This window comes from Mastigoproctus giganteus, chromosome 14 (genome assembly GCF_048544385.1).
Source record: "Mastigoproctus giganteus isolate SK-2022 chromosome 14, ASM4854438v1, whole genome shotgun sequence".
Taxonomy (NCBI): domain Eukaryota; kingdom Metazoa; phylum Arthropoda; class Arachnida; order Uropygi; family Thelyphonidae; genus Mastigoproctus; species Mastigoproctus giganteus.
In genome coordinates, this window is record NC_143588.1 from 3,168,706 (window position 1) to 3,181,329 (window position 12,624).

The following is a 12,624-nucleotide window of genomic DNA, read 5'->3' on the forward strand; positions in this document are numbered from 1 at the left end:
GAAAAGAATAAAGAAATCAAAGCAACAATTCCTGGGAGCGACTTGTCGTATACTTGTTGATTTTGTACACTACCCTGCGGGGGTAGTGTACAAAATCATCACAAACAGACTCCCGGGGGGGGTGAACACCGCTACGGAAACCCCACAGGGTAATCTAATCACCACCTGGAGGGATTCAGTCTCAAATATCTTAACGTTTTTCATTCTCACAGTAATCCAACGACAACCGAGCAGCATGAGATCTGCAGAGAAAATGAAACCTATTGGTCTGGACAAGTTGAACCGCAGTTCACACAGGAAGAACTCCAAGCCGCAGCAGCGATTATCAAGGCGAAAAAATGTTGAACCTGAGATTATGAATAAGGTTGTGGAGCTTGCCCCGGAGCTGTTGCAGCAAGCTCCTAGAGCGTCTCCTTCATGTACGGATCTAAAGCGACTACGAGAAAGCAAACCTAGTATCACCAAACCAGTATGGCTTCAGACTGGGGCGCTCCACAGTTGATGCTCTACAGGCACTGCTCACTCAGATGTGCCAATCAGACAGGAAGTACTTCCTGATGATTGCAATAGATTTCGCCGGGGGTTCGACCCATTATGGTGGCCAAGCGTCCTCTGCAGGCTCAGGCAAGCAAATGTACCAGACAATCTGTTCAATATCACGAAAAGCTAACTCTGAAATAGGGTGACCACAGTTAATGCTCCTTACCAGAGACTCACAAGATGGATACACCATATCTGCCCCAGGGTTCGGTCCTGGGCCGACCAAGGATGACTTGACTTCCAAGGCGTAGAAATTCGTTTGCAAGCCTTTGCTCATTCTGACAGTGGCTTCAAATTCCAGGACCCGGCTTGAGACCTTGGCAAACTACGCACTCCAAATCCTCCAGGACTGAGAAAAAACACACTGCCTGACCATATCACCATCAAAAACAAATTCTCTGCTTCTTAAAAGAACTCTCTGTATTACAAGACCACCACAGATTAAAATTGGAAACAAGACCATAAAATTGTTGGAACAACTCAAATACCTTGGCATAGTACTAGAGAGAAACCTCTTTCCAAGCTCATCTCAAATACATCAGAACCAAAGTAGGAAACTATACTGCCATGGTGGCTAGGGTCTCAATAAGCGAACTCTCTCGTTGTATTACAAGGCTATCTTCATTCCTGTGATTACGTATGCAGCCGGAGTTTGGTTTAGCAAGGCTATGACTGCTGTAAACAGACGAATCCTGGATTCCACTCAACTCACGGTCCTGCTGCACGGTGAATACTCACGTCTTCCAGGGTCTGATGGGTGATGGGGCCTTCCCCTCAACCTGGAGGTGGTGAGATCTGGAATGTTGTATCACCTTTCTAAGGGCATGTCTCAGACCTGCTTGGGATTCAAGCTGAATCTAACCAACAACCAAAAAATGGAGAAGAGGAGACTTCAAGCACACATGCAGCAGGTTTGGCAGGACCACTGGGAAAATTCAACCAAGGGGGACATCACCAGGAGATTCATCCCAGATATTAGCAGAGTCTATCCAAAATCCCCGACATGGTCTTCTCCAGGCCTGTATGCCACGTATTTGCTTACTGGCCATGGTGCAATAAAGGCAAAACTAACAACCTTTGGCCTAGAAGAGGACCTAGCATGCTCCAGTGGAGGTACTGAGGACTGGGATCACCTCATGCATGAGTGCCCCCTCTATGATGACCTCCACTGCCAGCTCATCACAAAGTTGACATATACCAAAAGGCAAAGAAACTACACTCAGCAGTTTTTCTCAAGGAGAAGACAACTAATCGCAGCAACGTGATAACCCTCTCAACTAATTGAACCCCGGGACCATGATGTTACTGGGACAAGGAAGCAAAACTTGACCAGCATGTGAACTACCGTCCATGCTCCAAAGATGTCACCCACCAAAGACAACTACCAAGTGAAGAACAACATACCCAGGGACCACCACCGAAATGTTCCAAAACCTATGAACAGAGACAACCCACACACATTAAGACAACCTACGAAAGACAAAAAGGTTCATATAGTACTGGATTTAACTCTCATGGATGTCACCAATAACACAATCTCCCAGGTGAAGACTGACAATGCCACCAGCGTGCTGCTAGATGTCAACTGCCATTCTTGGCCTCCTGGCATTCTGAATTGAGTGCCCTAACTTGGTTCACTTTAAACCCCCTTCCACTAGTAGGGAAAGAGAGGGGATGGGCTTCTGTCTTCTCCCCCCAGCTAACCCCATTTTCTCCTGGTGGGGCCAGTTTCCAAGTTTCCACTGACCTTTCTGGGGTTGCCTTCGCTATCATCCCCATACTTCTATCTGTTCCCCCCTCTTTATGTCTACCCCCTACTCTAACTGAATATATGCTTTTTTTTTTTTTTTTTTTAGGCCTTTGCCACTGAAATCTTAGGAAATTAGGTGTCAGGGCCTGCCAGAGTACTTACTTCTAATGCGATCCCTCTAGGTCTGACCTGCCTCCTTGGGGCAAAGGTTGGGCAACGAGGGGGGGGGTCCCACTATGGGCCCAACGGCTAAAAGATCAGAGGAACAACACAACACAACGTGACACTACAAAACATAAACATATACCTTACACTTTTTAAAATCTCTGGCCTTCACAGTGTTCTGTGTTTCACAGAGTACACAACATGGAGATGGGAGAAACCCCTGGGGCCATTAGACAATGAACACTTTACCTAAATATCATTGCTGACAAGGTACACCCTTTCATGGTAACGATCTTCCACTCTGGCGGTGCCGTCTTTCAGCAGGATAACGCGGCATGCCACACCTCCCGGATTGATCGCGGAACACAAGGAAGGCTTCCAGGTATGCCCTGGCCTCCAAATTCCCAGACATCAATGCCATCGCCCATGAGTGGTTTGTGTTGGAACAGCAACTACGATCTGCGGCGTCTCAACCACGGACCTTACAGGAGTTAAAAGATGTGCTGGTTACGTGTTGGTACCAGATACCACAAGAAACATTTAGAAATCTTGTAGCATCTATGCGGTCTGCGTCTGTGCACAGTGGTATCGTCACCGTCCTCCCCACACCGGGAGAAAAAGGCCCGGGTTCGAATCCCGTCGATGACGCGAGAAACTTTAATAGGCTTTTTTCACTCCGTGGCTGATTTAGTCGGTCTCGGGCGTAGATAGCAAAGTGTTTTCTCCAGAAATTGGGGTTTTTCGTCCAACAAATAGACAAATCGATCATAGAACACACGCAATTAACAGATATAAGACACAGCACGGCAGATGAATTTAATTATTCGGGTGACCTAAATATGAAGTTTGGTTTTTTTTTTTTTTTTTTTGTAGCGTCTATACCTCGCCGGGTACGAGCTGTTTTGGACCAACATTAAATTAGTTAGTGGTCATAATGTTTTGGCTTGTGGGTGTAAATACTAATAGTCAGTTCATAAAAGCCGCATTACTGACAATAATCACCGTTTAATAATATGAAAATCACCGATTCAAATTCGCAAAAAAATCATACAAATTATAATCAAACATGCAAGTATTATAACAATCTTATTTTTCTTTGCATGTGTATGAATTACTTAATTTATTAATTTTTCCGATAACTCATTCGTGCCCTCTAAGCCTATCTTCATGCAATATTACAATACAGATGCATATATAATAAAAAGATTATAAAATGTATTGTTTATAGGCTGCGACCAATCCGTCTTGTTTGCGGTATACAAATGAAGAATTAGCCACAAGTAGACCCTCGCTTTGGAAAAAAAAAACCCAAATAAAAGGAATCTGTAAACCATAAAGCGAAATTTTCCGATTGAAATACTGGCTGCAGTAGACTCCCCTCTCAGCCCAGACATCGTTTAGCCCTACAGAGAAGTAAGATACAGTATTACTCTGTGGTTTAGCCCTTCCCCTGAAAGCCGCGGGGCACTTTCTAATTACAACAGCATCCTTCAGGAACCAATTCAGGCGAACCTATTCACGGCCTGCGATCTTGTTTACGATATAGAAACAAAGAATTAGTCGCAAGTACAATACAGTAGATCGTTTTTGTGAAACACTATCAAAAAGTGAAAATAAAGAGAACCATAAAACGAAAATGCCGACGCTTGAAATAGTGGCTTTTAGTTACAGTTTGTGCCACCAGAAATATTTCCCATTTAATTATTTTGAAAATTTTGTGTCTTTTGAATTTTAGTGATTTATTTTCGCCGTGTTTATTTGACATAAATTTATTGAATTCGTGTTGTGTAAATCGATAATATGGCCCTAAAGAGCGTAGTAAGAAGAAAATTTTTATTAAAACTGAACAAAAGATGTGGCGAAATTTTCAACGTCCGAGTTCTTTGAACTAATATTAAAATAAAAATTACAATTTTTTTTGCCGGGGAGTTTATTCCACCGAATTTTAGTCACCCCCCCCCCTGGATTCAACACTGCTCAGGATGGATATTAAAAATTTAATAGTCCATTCTATTAAAAATATAAAGAATTCATTGTATGATTATAAATACGTAATTTAAACAGGAGTTAAACTGCGTTTTGCATTACTACGCTTCTTTTATAATTTTATTTTTAATTTAATTAAAGACATCTCTTTTAACATGTATGTAATAAAACTTTTTTAAGAAAATGACAGAAAAATTTCTTTTAGCGCTTTCTTTAGAGCCATAAATTGTAATTTTAACTTCGTTTTGAAGATCATCCAGCGCGATTTCCAAATCTCAAATGGCAACGCTGCTTTGGTTGTACCGAAAGAAATTTCAAATAGTCACAAAGCTGCCGCCTGAAACATATGATTTGCCAGTAGCGCTCTCTGTAAATGAAAATAGCTCGCCATTTTGTTTGCTGTCGTGCATCGTATGAATGGTGTGATTTTCGGTGTTTCGTGGTGGCTTAGGTAAAAATTATTATATTGTATTTACAGCGTGTGTGTGTGAATGAATATATATATTATGCAGATATTACGTGCGCGTATAATATAGTGATCGAGGTGCATCGAGTAATTTTTTCGTTATACTTCAGTAATTATTGCGGTCATTGATGAAATTTTTATACAGATAGGTGATTTGATTCGAAATCCGTCAATAACACACGTTTGTGAAACGTAAAATTCTTTTTTGTCACAAGAAATGAACAAATTTATTAACAACATAAGTTAACAAACGTTGAGTGGGGAGTTGGGATCAAACCGCCGTCAGCCAGCTGACGGATGTTACCTCAGTTTCTGAACATTTTTTTTTTTTTTTTTGGCACTTCCTTTACCTCTCAAAATTTAAGCTTCTGCGCTTAATCTTAGCAAAGCCAGACTTAGCGAGGTTCAGTGCCGCAGTTGTTCCAAGGGCCTAAGATCAAGGGTGTCCTGGAAAATTCAGATTGTTTATAGAGTCTCTGCGACTTTATTTTTAAGCCACTGAAATATGTGCCAGTGTCCAGACCACCTAAATATAGCACTGAACCTTGGTAATGATAAATTTAATTGTTAATTGTGTAAAATAAACCTACTTTTAGCAGAAATAACACATCATTTCTATTTACCCCAGGGGCTCACATCTGGTGAGTATGGGCTTGGCACACCTAGGGTCCTGAGTTGGATAGCATCATTCTTCTCTTTCTTGGTGATTCCTTTCTACTTTTGTCTCTCTCTCTGAGTAACTCTGGAATTTTTTTTTTTTTTTTTTTGGCTGGTACAGCATAAGCCTCAGGCTTCCTTGCACCATATAGCTAATAATAATAATAATTCATGAAATTTTGAGCAGAGGCCTAGGCTTTGAATAAGCCATTCAGAATAAAAATAAAAACTGAATCGTAAACATTCTTTAATTTCTCCATTTCAAAAAAAATTTATAGTGTGACATTGCTGAATCCTGTACAAGCATTACATATGTTGACATTACATGGTTTGTCATTACAAAGACTGGCAGTACATTAGTTAAAAAACCTAGGTTTCTGACAGACCACATTTTCATTATTCAAATACTTTCAGTTATCATTTGACTTCCAGTCTCATAGACCTTGCATTTCATACTACATAAGCAGCTTGTCATTGACCATCACCTGAAATTGCTGATGGCTTTAATTTGATTGGTATCAGTAGCATGACTAGTTTTGTATCTGTTTGCAAGATAATCTGGCCCAGAATGCCAAGCACCATTAGTGATCACAGTGTCTTTTTGTACTGATTATTTAGTATGCTTAACTGTAAAAACATTTCTTCTGAGTTTTGTGCAGAAGTAGATGGTATTTACAAAGTGGGTCCAGGAAATTTTATGTTGGGCCCTCAATCTTTTTTTTTTTTTATTTTAAGGAAAAGCAGATCATATAAATTCAACTGAAATATTTTAAAGATAAATTATAAAATAAGATATTCAGAAGATATTTTACTAAATAAATTGTAAAACTGGAATTGATGTGTTATCTTTGATTCTAATTATTTTCAGAAATAATTCTGAAATATCCATTTGAGAAAATAACTCAGAATGCCCAATAGTGACTGCCTTGTCAGTTCTGAAATGAGTACTTTGCCTTGGATATTTTAATGTATAGCGTTTTCTTCGTGTAAATGTTCAAAAAGCTAATTACACTGGCCAGCAAAAAAAAAAAAAAAAAAAAAAAAAAAAAAAACATATTTTCCGAGCAAAAGTTGCAGATTCTAAAGGAAATTGACCTGCTGATTCCAAAAATATCAAAATTGTTTCTCTGAAGTCTCCATTGAAATTTTAGTAACTTAATGGATAATCAATGTCAAATATCATACAATATACATATGCCATCTTAAATATGAGTTTTTCATTTTAAAATATTTTGATCACACATGTAATGTACTACATACATTCTGTTTCCTTAAATTTTTTGTCACTTACTGAGTAGTTGTTATAGTTCATTTTGCTTTTCTTTTTGAGAAGCTAGTAAAAAGCCATCATGGCATTATCCCCAGAGACTTTGGGGATAATGGATATTATGGATATATTCTAATGGAACAGTTCCCCTTGTTCATCACTTATCTTGCAAATTTTGAGGGAAAAAAACTAACACTGAGATATGAATGAGTTTTCAAAGACATTTGGCAGCCCACATATTTGTAACATTGCAGAAATATTAACACTAGAGATACATAATTATCTTCCTTTCTGATTTGAAGAAATGCACAAAATGAGAGAGAGAGGTAATCTTTATTGCAAAAGATTGCAGCTGCCCTTCATAGCCATAAAGCCAGGAGTTTATTTTCTAGCTTCATTTCAAATATCTTTGAGGAGTTTCTAGCTTCATTTCAGATCTTTGAGGAGTTTCTTTATTTGATGCCCAGTGAAAATTCAAATTCCTTATTTCAACTTCTTTTATCTGTTAAATTTGGAAACACTTCCCTATGGTAGCAGAATCCACTTTCTTCTTTATCCAGAACCGTAACAAAATTCTTCATTAATCCAAGCTTTATGTGCAAAGTTAAAAGAGCCTTTTGGGTTCAACCAGTGGGATGCATTTTATAAAACTTCTCTCTGTTAAAAATATTCCAGTTCCACAAACAAAGTAGTCAAGATTATTTTGCAAAACCTCCCTGTAAGCCAGTGAGTAATCCATTACCTTAAGGTCATCCCAGACATTCAAAGCAAAGCGCACTCAGGATCTCAGATGTACTCTCGCACATTTCTTTCAGGCAAACAACATAAAGTAGAGGAACTGATCGGAATGCATTTCCATTGTGCAGCTTGGAAAATTGTGCAGCAAAACTGTGTTTAAATTTAATTTTGGGGCATCAATAAATATATGCTCATTCATTACGATTGTTAATACCCAGTTCATTCAGACCACCAATATCTTTATGGAAACACATAGCGTCTTCCACAATGAAATATTTTGAAAACACTGTGATGTTTTTGATATACTGTAATTTTAATTCCAGCTTAAGTAACTTCCATTATTGTAACCTAGAACCAGAGAATTCTGTTTGCTCTTTAGATAAATTAGAATCAAACTAAGTTATTGAACATTTTTGCTTAATTAACTGAGATGCATTATATGAGACAGGTGCATGTATACTTGCACATACACCAATGCTAGGAGTTTAGTAAATAAATTTGATGAATTTGGGGTATTGCTCAAAACATCAAAGGCAGATATTGTTGGGATATCAGAGACGTGGTGTCACACAGATATAAGGAATGCAGAACTGGAATTTGGGGAGTACAACGTCTACAGAAAGGATAGACAGGTTATGCTATTAGTTAAGAAACACATAAAATCCAAGGAAGTGAAGCCAGTCGACATCGATGGACAGTGCAGTGTCGAGTCAGTTTGGTGTGACATAAGCAAGGGGCTTAAAGGGGAACAAGTATCCTGTGTGTTATCAGACACTCAGCCTAAAACACTGATGGATCCAATATCTCTCTATTACAGAAGATTTAGGCGAAGTCCGGTTGGCCTGCCTCCCTAAAATCCACTCACGCACACCTTCTCGATGGTAAGCCCTGTTACGTCACTTAGGTGGCAACGAACGTGTAGAGTGGTTCTCTTCAAGACGCCTGGTCAGCGTGATGAGGAAAAGACCAAACCCTCCAGCACATGAAAGCACAACGAAACAAATGGCCCTCAGTCCCCAGCAGCTTTCACTCTCCCTCTTACGGCAGCCAGAGGATCAGAGTGGAAGCAGAGGGTGCTAAGAATCTCTGGGTACGACCAGGCTGCCATGCACGGAAACTGAACTTGACCTGTTATAATGTAAGAACACTCATTGGTGAAGACAGGATATTAGAGCTGGAAAAGGAATTGGAAAATGTGAATTGGAATATCATCGGTTTGGCTTAAACAAGAAGAAGAAATGAATCACTTATAAGTTTATCAAGTGGAAATCTGCTGTACACCAATGGAAACAGTGAAAGGAGTGAAGGTGGAGTTGGGTTTCTGGTCCATAAAGATTTTAAAAACAACATTTTGGAATTCAAAAGTACATCACCAAGGGTGTCAAGACTAATACTCAAGATTTCTAAGAGATACAAGCTAAAGATTATAATGATTTATGCACCAACATCGAGCCATGATAATGAAGAGATTGAAGAAATGTATACCGAAATTGAGAGTCTTCTAGATGAGCATAAAACCCACTACACTATTATTATGGGAGACTTCAATGCTAAGGTTGGAAAAAGACAAAACAGCTCAGAAAGGGGAACAATAGGAAATTTTGGAATTGGTGAAAGAAATGAAAGAGGTGAAAGACTTGTGGAATTTTCAGAATCTCAAGGATTGTCAATAATGAACACTTTTTTCAAGAAAAGGGTGAACAGAAAGTGGACATGGAAGAGTCCAAATGGATTAACTACTAATGAAATCAACTTCATCCTCACTAACAGAAGATATATTGTGACTGATGTTACCGTCCTGAATAAGGTAAATGTTGGAAGTGATCACAGAATGGTAAGATGAACACTTGATATAGATGTAGGAAAGGAAAGTAAAAAAAAACTGACTCCAGTAAATAATACAAAGGTCTTTGAGATAACAGAAGAGGAGAAAAAGCAGTATGTACTGGAACTTAAGAACAAGTATGAGCTTCTGCAGACTGCTGAGGACCAAGATATCGACGAGGAATATTACAACTTTTTGAAAGTGATAAAGCCCAAGAAACCTATAGGGAAAAAGAAATCCAAAGAAGAAAAAATTAGTCAAGAAACACTTGTCATGATGGACCGAAGACGACAAATGAAAAGCAAGAAAAACACTGACAGGGAGAAAATTGAGTAAACTGAGTTATGCAAAGCCATTAGAAAGAGACTCAGAGAGGACATAAGAAGATTTAACACAAGAAAAGTAGAACAAGCATTAAGGGAAAACAAAGGAATTAAATCAGCAGCCATGAGCAGTAATACAGAAAGACAAATGATACTGAAACTGAAGAATAGCGATGGTGTACTTATAAACAGCAGAGAAGGCATAATTCAAATTGCAGAAGACTACTATAGAGAATTATACAAGGAGCAGGGGAATGATACCAGCAGTGGGGAAGATGGATTGCAAAGTAGCAACACATACGACATACCCAATATTCTTCCTGATGAGGTAGAACATGCATTGAAGAAAATGAAGAATCAGAAATCCCCGGGGGAAGATGAAGTTACTGTAGAGTTGTTAAAATTGGGAGGAAGAGACATAACACAAAAACTGGCAAGGCTCTTCACAAAGTGCATTAGAAAAGGTGTGACACCCAAGCAGTGGAATAATGCAATCATAGTTTTGCTGCATAAGAAAGGAGATAAATCAGAAATTGGAAATTATAGACCAATTAGCTTGTTATCCCACATCTACAAGTTGTTCACAAGGGTCATTACTAACAGATTAGAAAGAATACTTGATGGGAATCAACCGAAAGAGCAAGCTGGCTTTAGGACAGGATTCTCAACTATGGATCACCTTCATGTAATATCACAGCTAATGGAGAAAGCAAATGAATATAAAACACCATTATGCCTGGCATTTGTGGATTATGAAAAGGCATTTGACTCCATACAGCATAAGGCAATGTTTGGGGCACTGGAAAGACAAGGCATTGATACCCCATATATTATGATTTTGAAGAAAATATATGAGAGTGCTACCTCCTTTATTAGACTAGACAAAGACAGTAGGAAATTTAAAATTGAGAAAGGAGTTCGACAAGGTGACACAATATCTCCGAAGCTGTTTACTGCTGCCCTTGAGGAAGCTTTCAGAAGAAAGGAGTCAATGTGAACGGAGAGTACCTAAACCATTTACGATTTGCAGATGACATTGTGGTCATTAGCCACGATCCCAACGAATTAGAGGAAAATCTTAATCAGTTATGCACAGCTAGTAAGGATTTTGGACTAAAGATGAATATGGCTAAAACAAAAGTAATGATGAACAAGTATGCCACAGAAAGGGAAATAATGATTGAAGGAGCAGTAATTGAAAAGGTGGAGTCATATACTTATCTGGGACAAGTCATTAGCTGTAATAATGATAAATGGTTGGAAGTCAAGAGAAGAATAAATTTTGGATGGATAGCATTCAGGAAATGTAGTCACATACTGAAGAGCAATATCCCAGTTTGTCTGAAACGTAAAATAATGAATCAATGTATACTCCCCACCATGACTTACGGAAGTGAAACTTGGGCACTCACCAAAAGAATGGAAGAGAAGCTGAGAACTACACAGCGAAGAATGGAACGAATCATATTGGGAATCAGACTGTTAGATAAGAAGAGAAACACATGGATTAGGCAACAAACTCAAGTAAAGGACATCCTTATCAAAACTAAAGAACTAAAATGGTCTTGGGCAGGACACATAGCTCGAAGACATGACAGATGGACTAAGAAAATAACAGAATGGTATCCAAGAGGAGCTAGAAGAAAACCTGGAAGACAAAGGCGGAGATGGATAGATGAAATTCATGAGTTTGTGGGTAGTAAATGGATGGCCAGTGCTCAAAACAGAAGGAACTGGAGAGTTGCTGGAGAGGCCTTCATCCTGCAGTGGATTGAAAATGGCTGATGATGATGAAGCATAGGTAAATCAAAATTGAGAGTAGGAGTGTGCTATAGGCCTAATGACTCTGATGAATATAATAAGATACTGTACAGGGAAATAGAATGGGCCAGTAAATCAGAGAGTCTTATAATGGGGGATTTTAATTTCCCAGATATTGACTGGAATTTGTGGGTTGGTCACTCACACACTAGCAAGGCTTTTGTGGATTTATTGGATGATTGTTTTCTACACCAGCTTGTTCGGGAGGCAACTAGAGGGAGTAATACTCTTGATCTGATTATCAGTAGTGATTCTTCATGCATTAAGAATCTGCAGATAAAGGAACCACTAGATGGAAGTGATCACAGTGTGCTGAAGTGGGATTTACTCAAGGAGGTAACTACCATCAGAGGTAAAGGGAAGGGTTTTTGCTTTCGTAAAGGCGACTATGATGGTCTGAGACAGTATTTAAATTCTATACAGCTGGACCAACTGATGATGTTACCAACAGCAAATTCAAAATGGGAAGCATTCAAGGAACTAATCTTGGAAGCTACCAGGCTTTACATACCAACCAAGAAATATTGTTCAAGGTTCAGGCCTAAATGTTTGTCAGATGAACTAATGAGACATATGGCAGAGAAGAAAAATGCATGGGATACATACAAATTAATGGGTGACATGGAGGCCTATGATAGATATAAGTTGGTCTGTAACCAAGTCACAAAGGAGATTAGGCAGGCAAAGGCAGATTATGAGAAATCCTTGGCAAAGAATGCAAAGAAAAACAAAAAAGAGTTCTTTTTATTATTATTATTACTAGCCATATAGTGCAAGGAAGCCTGAGGCTTATGATGCACCAGCTAAAAAAAAAAATTTCCAAGTTACCCAGAGAGAGAGAGAGAGAGAAAGTAGAAGGGAATCACCAAGAAGTGAAGAATGATGGTATCCAGCTTTACCTATTTAAACTGAAGAAGGAAAGGGATGAATGAGATTGGTCCACTGGATGTTGATGGTTCAACAGTTGAGGATCCTGCTTAGGTGGCTAACAATCTAAACAAGTATTCTGCATCTACATTCACACATGAGGAGTTATTCAGGAAGGGGAATGTTGTAGGTGAAGTAAACATTGGCAGTGAGCTAGAT

At 38.9% G+C, this 12,624-nt stretch overlaps 1 protein-coding gene across 2 annotated transcripts in view; it reads left to right on the top strand.

Annotated features, from left to right (window-relative positions):
* The first annotated feature begins 4,808 nt into the window (after positions 1 to 4,808).
* Positions 4,809 to 12,624, top strand: part of LOC150074953 (CUGBP Elav-like family member 1) — an 824,767-nt gene continuing 816,951 nt past the window's right edge. For both annotated transcript variants that reach the window (XM_090388957.1, XM_090388958.1), the window contains exon 1: positions 4,809 to 4,892. In XM_090388957.1, the coding sequence (XP_090245083.1) occupies positions 4,855 to 4,892 (38 nt within the window). In that variant the 5' untranslated portion in view covers positions 4,809 to 4,854. The remainder of the gene's footprint in view (positions 4,893 to 12,624) is intronic.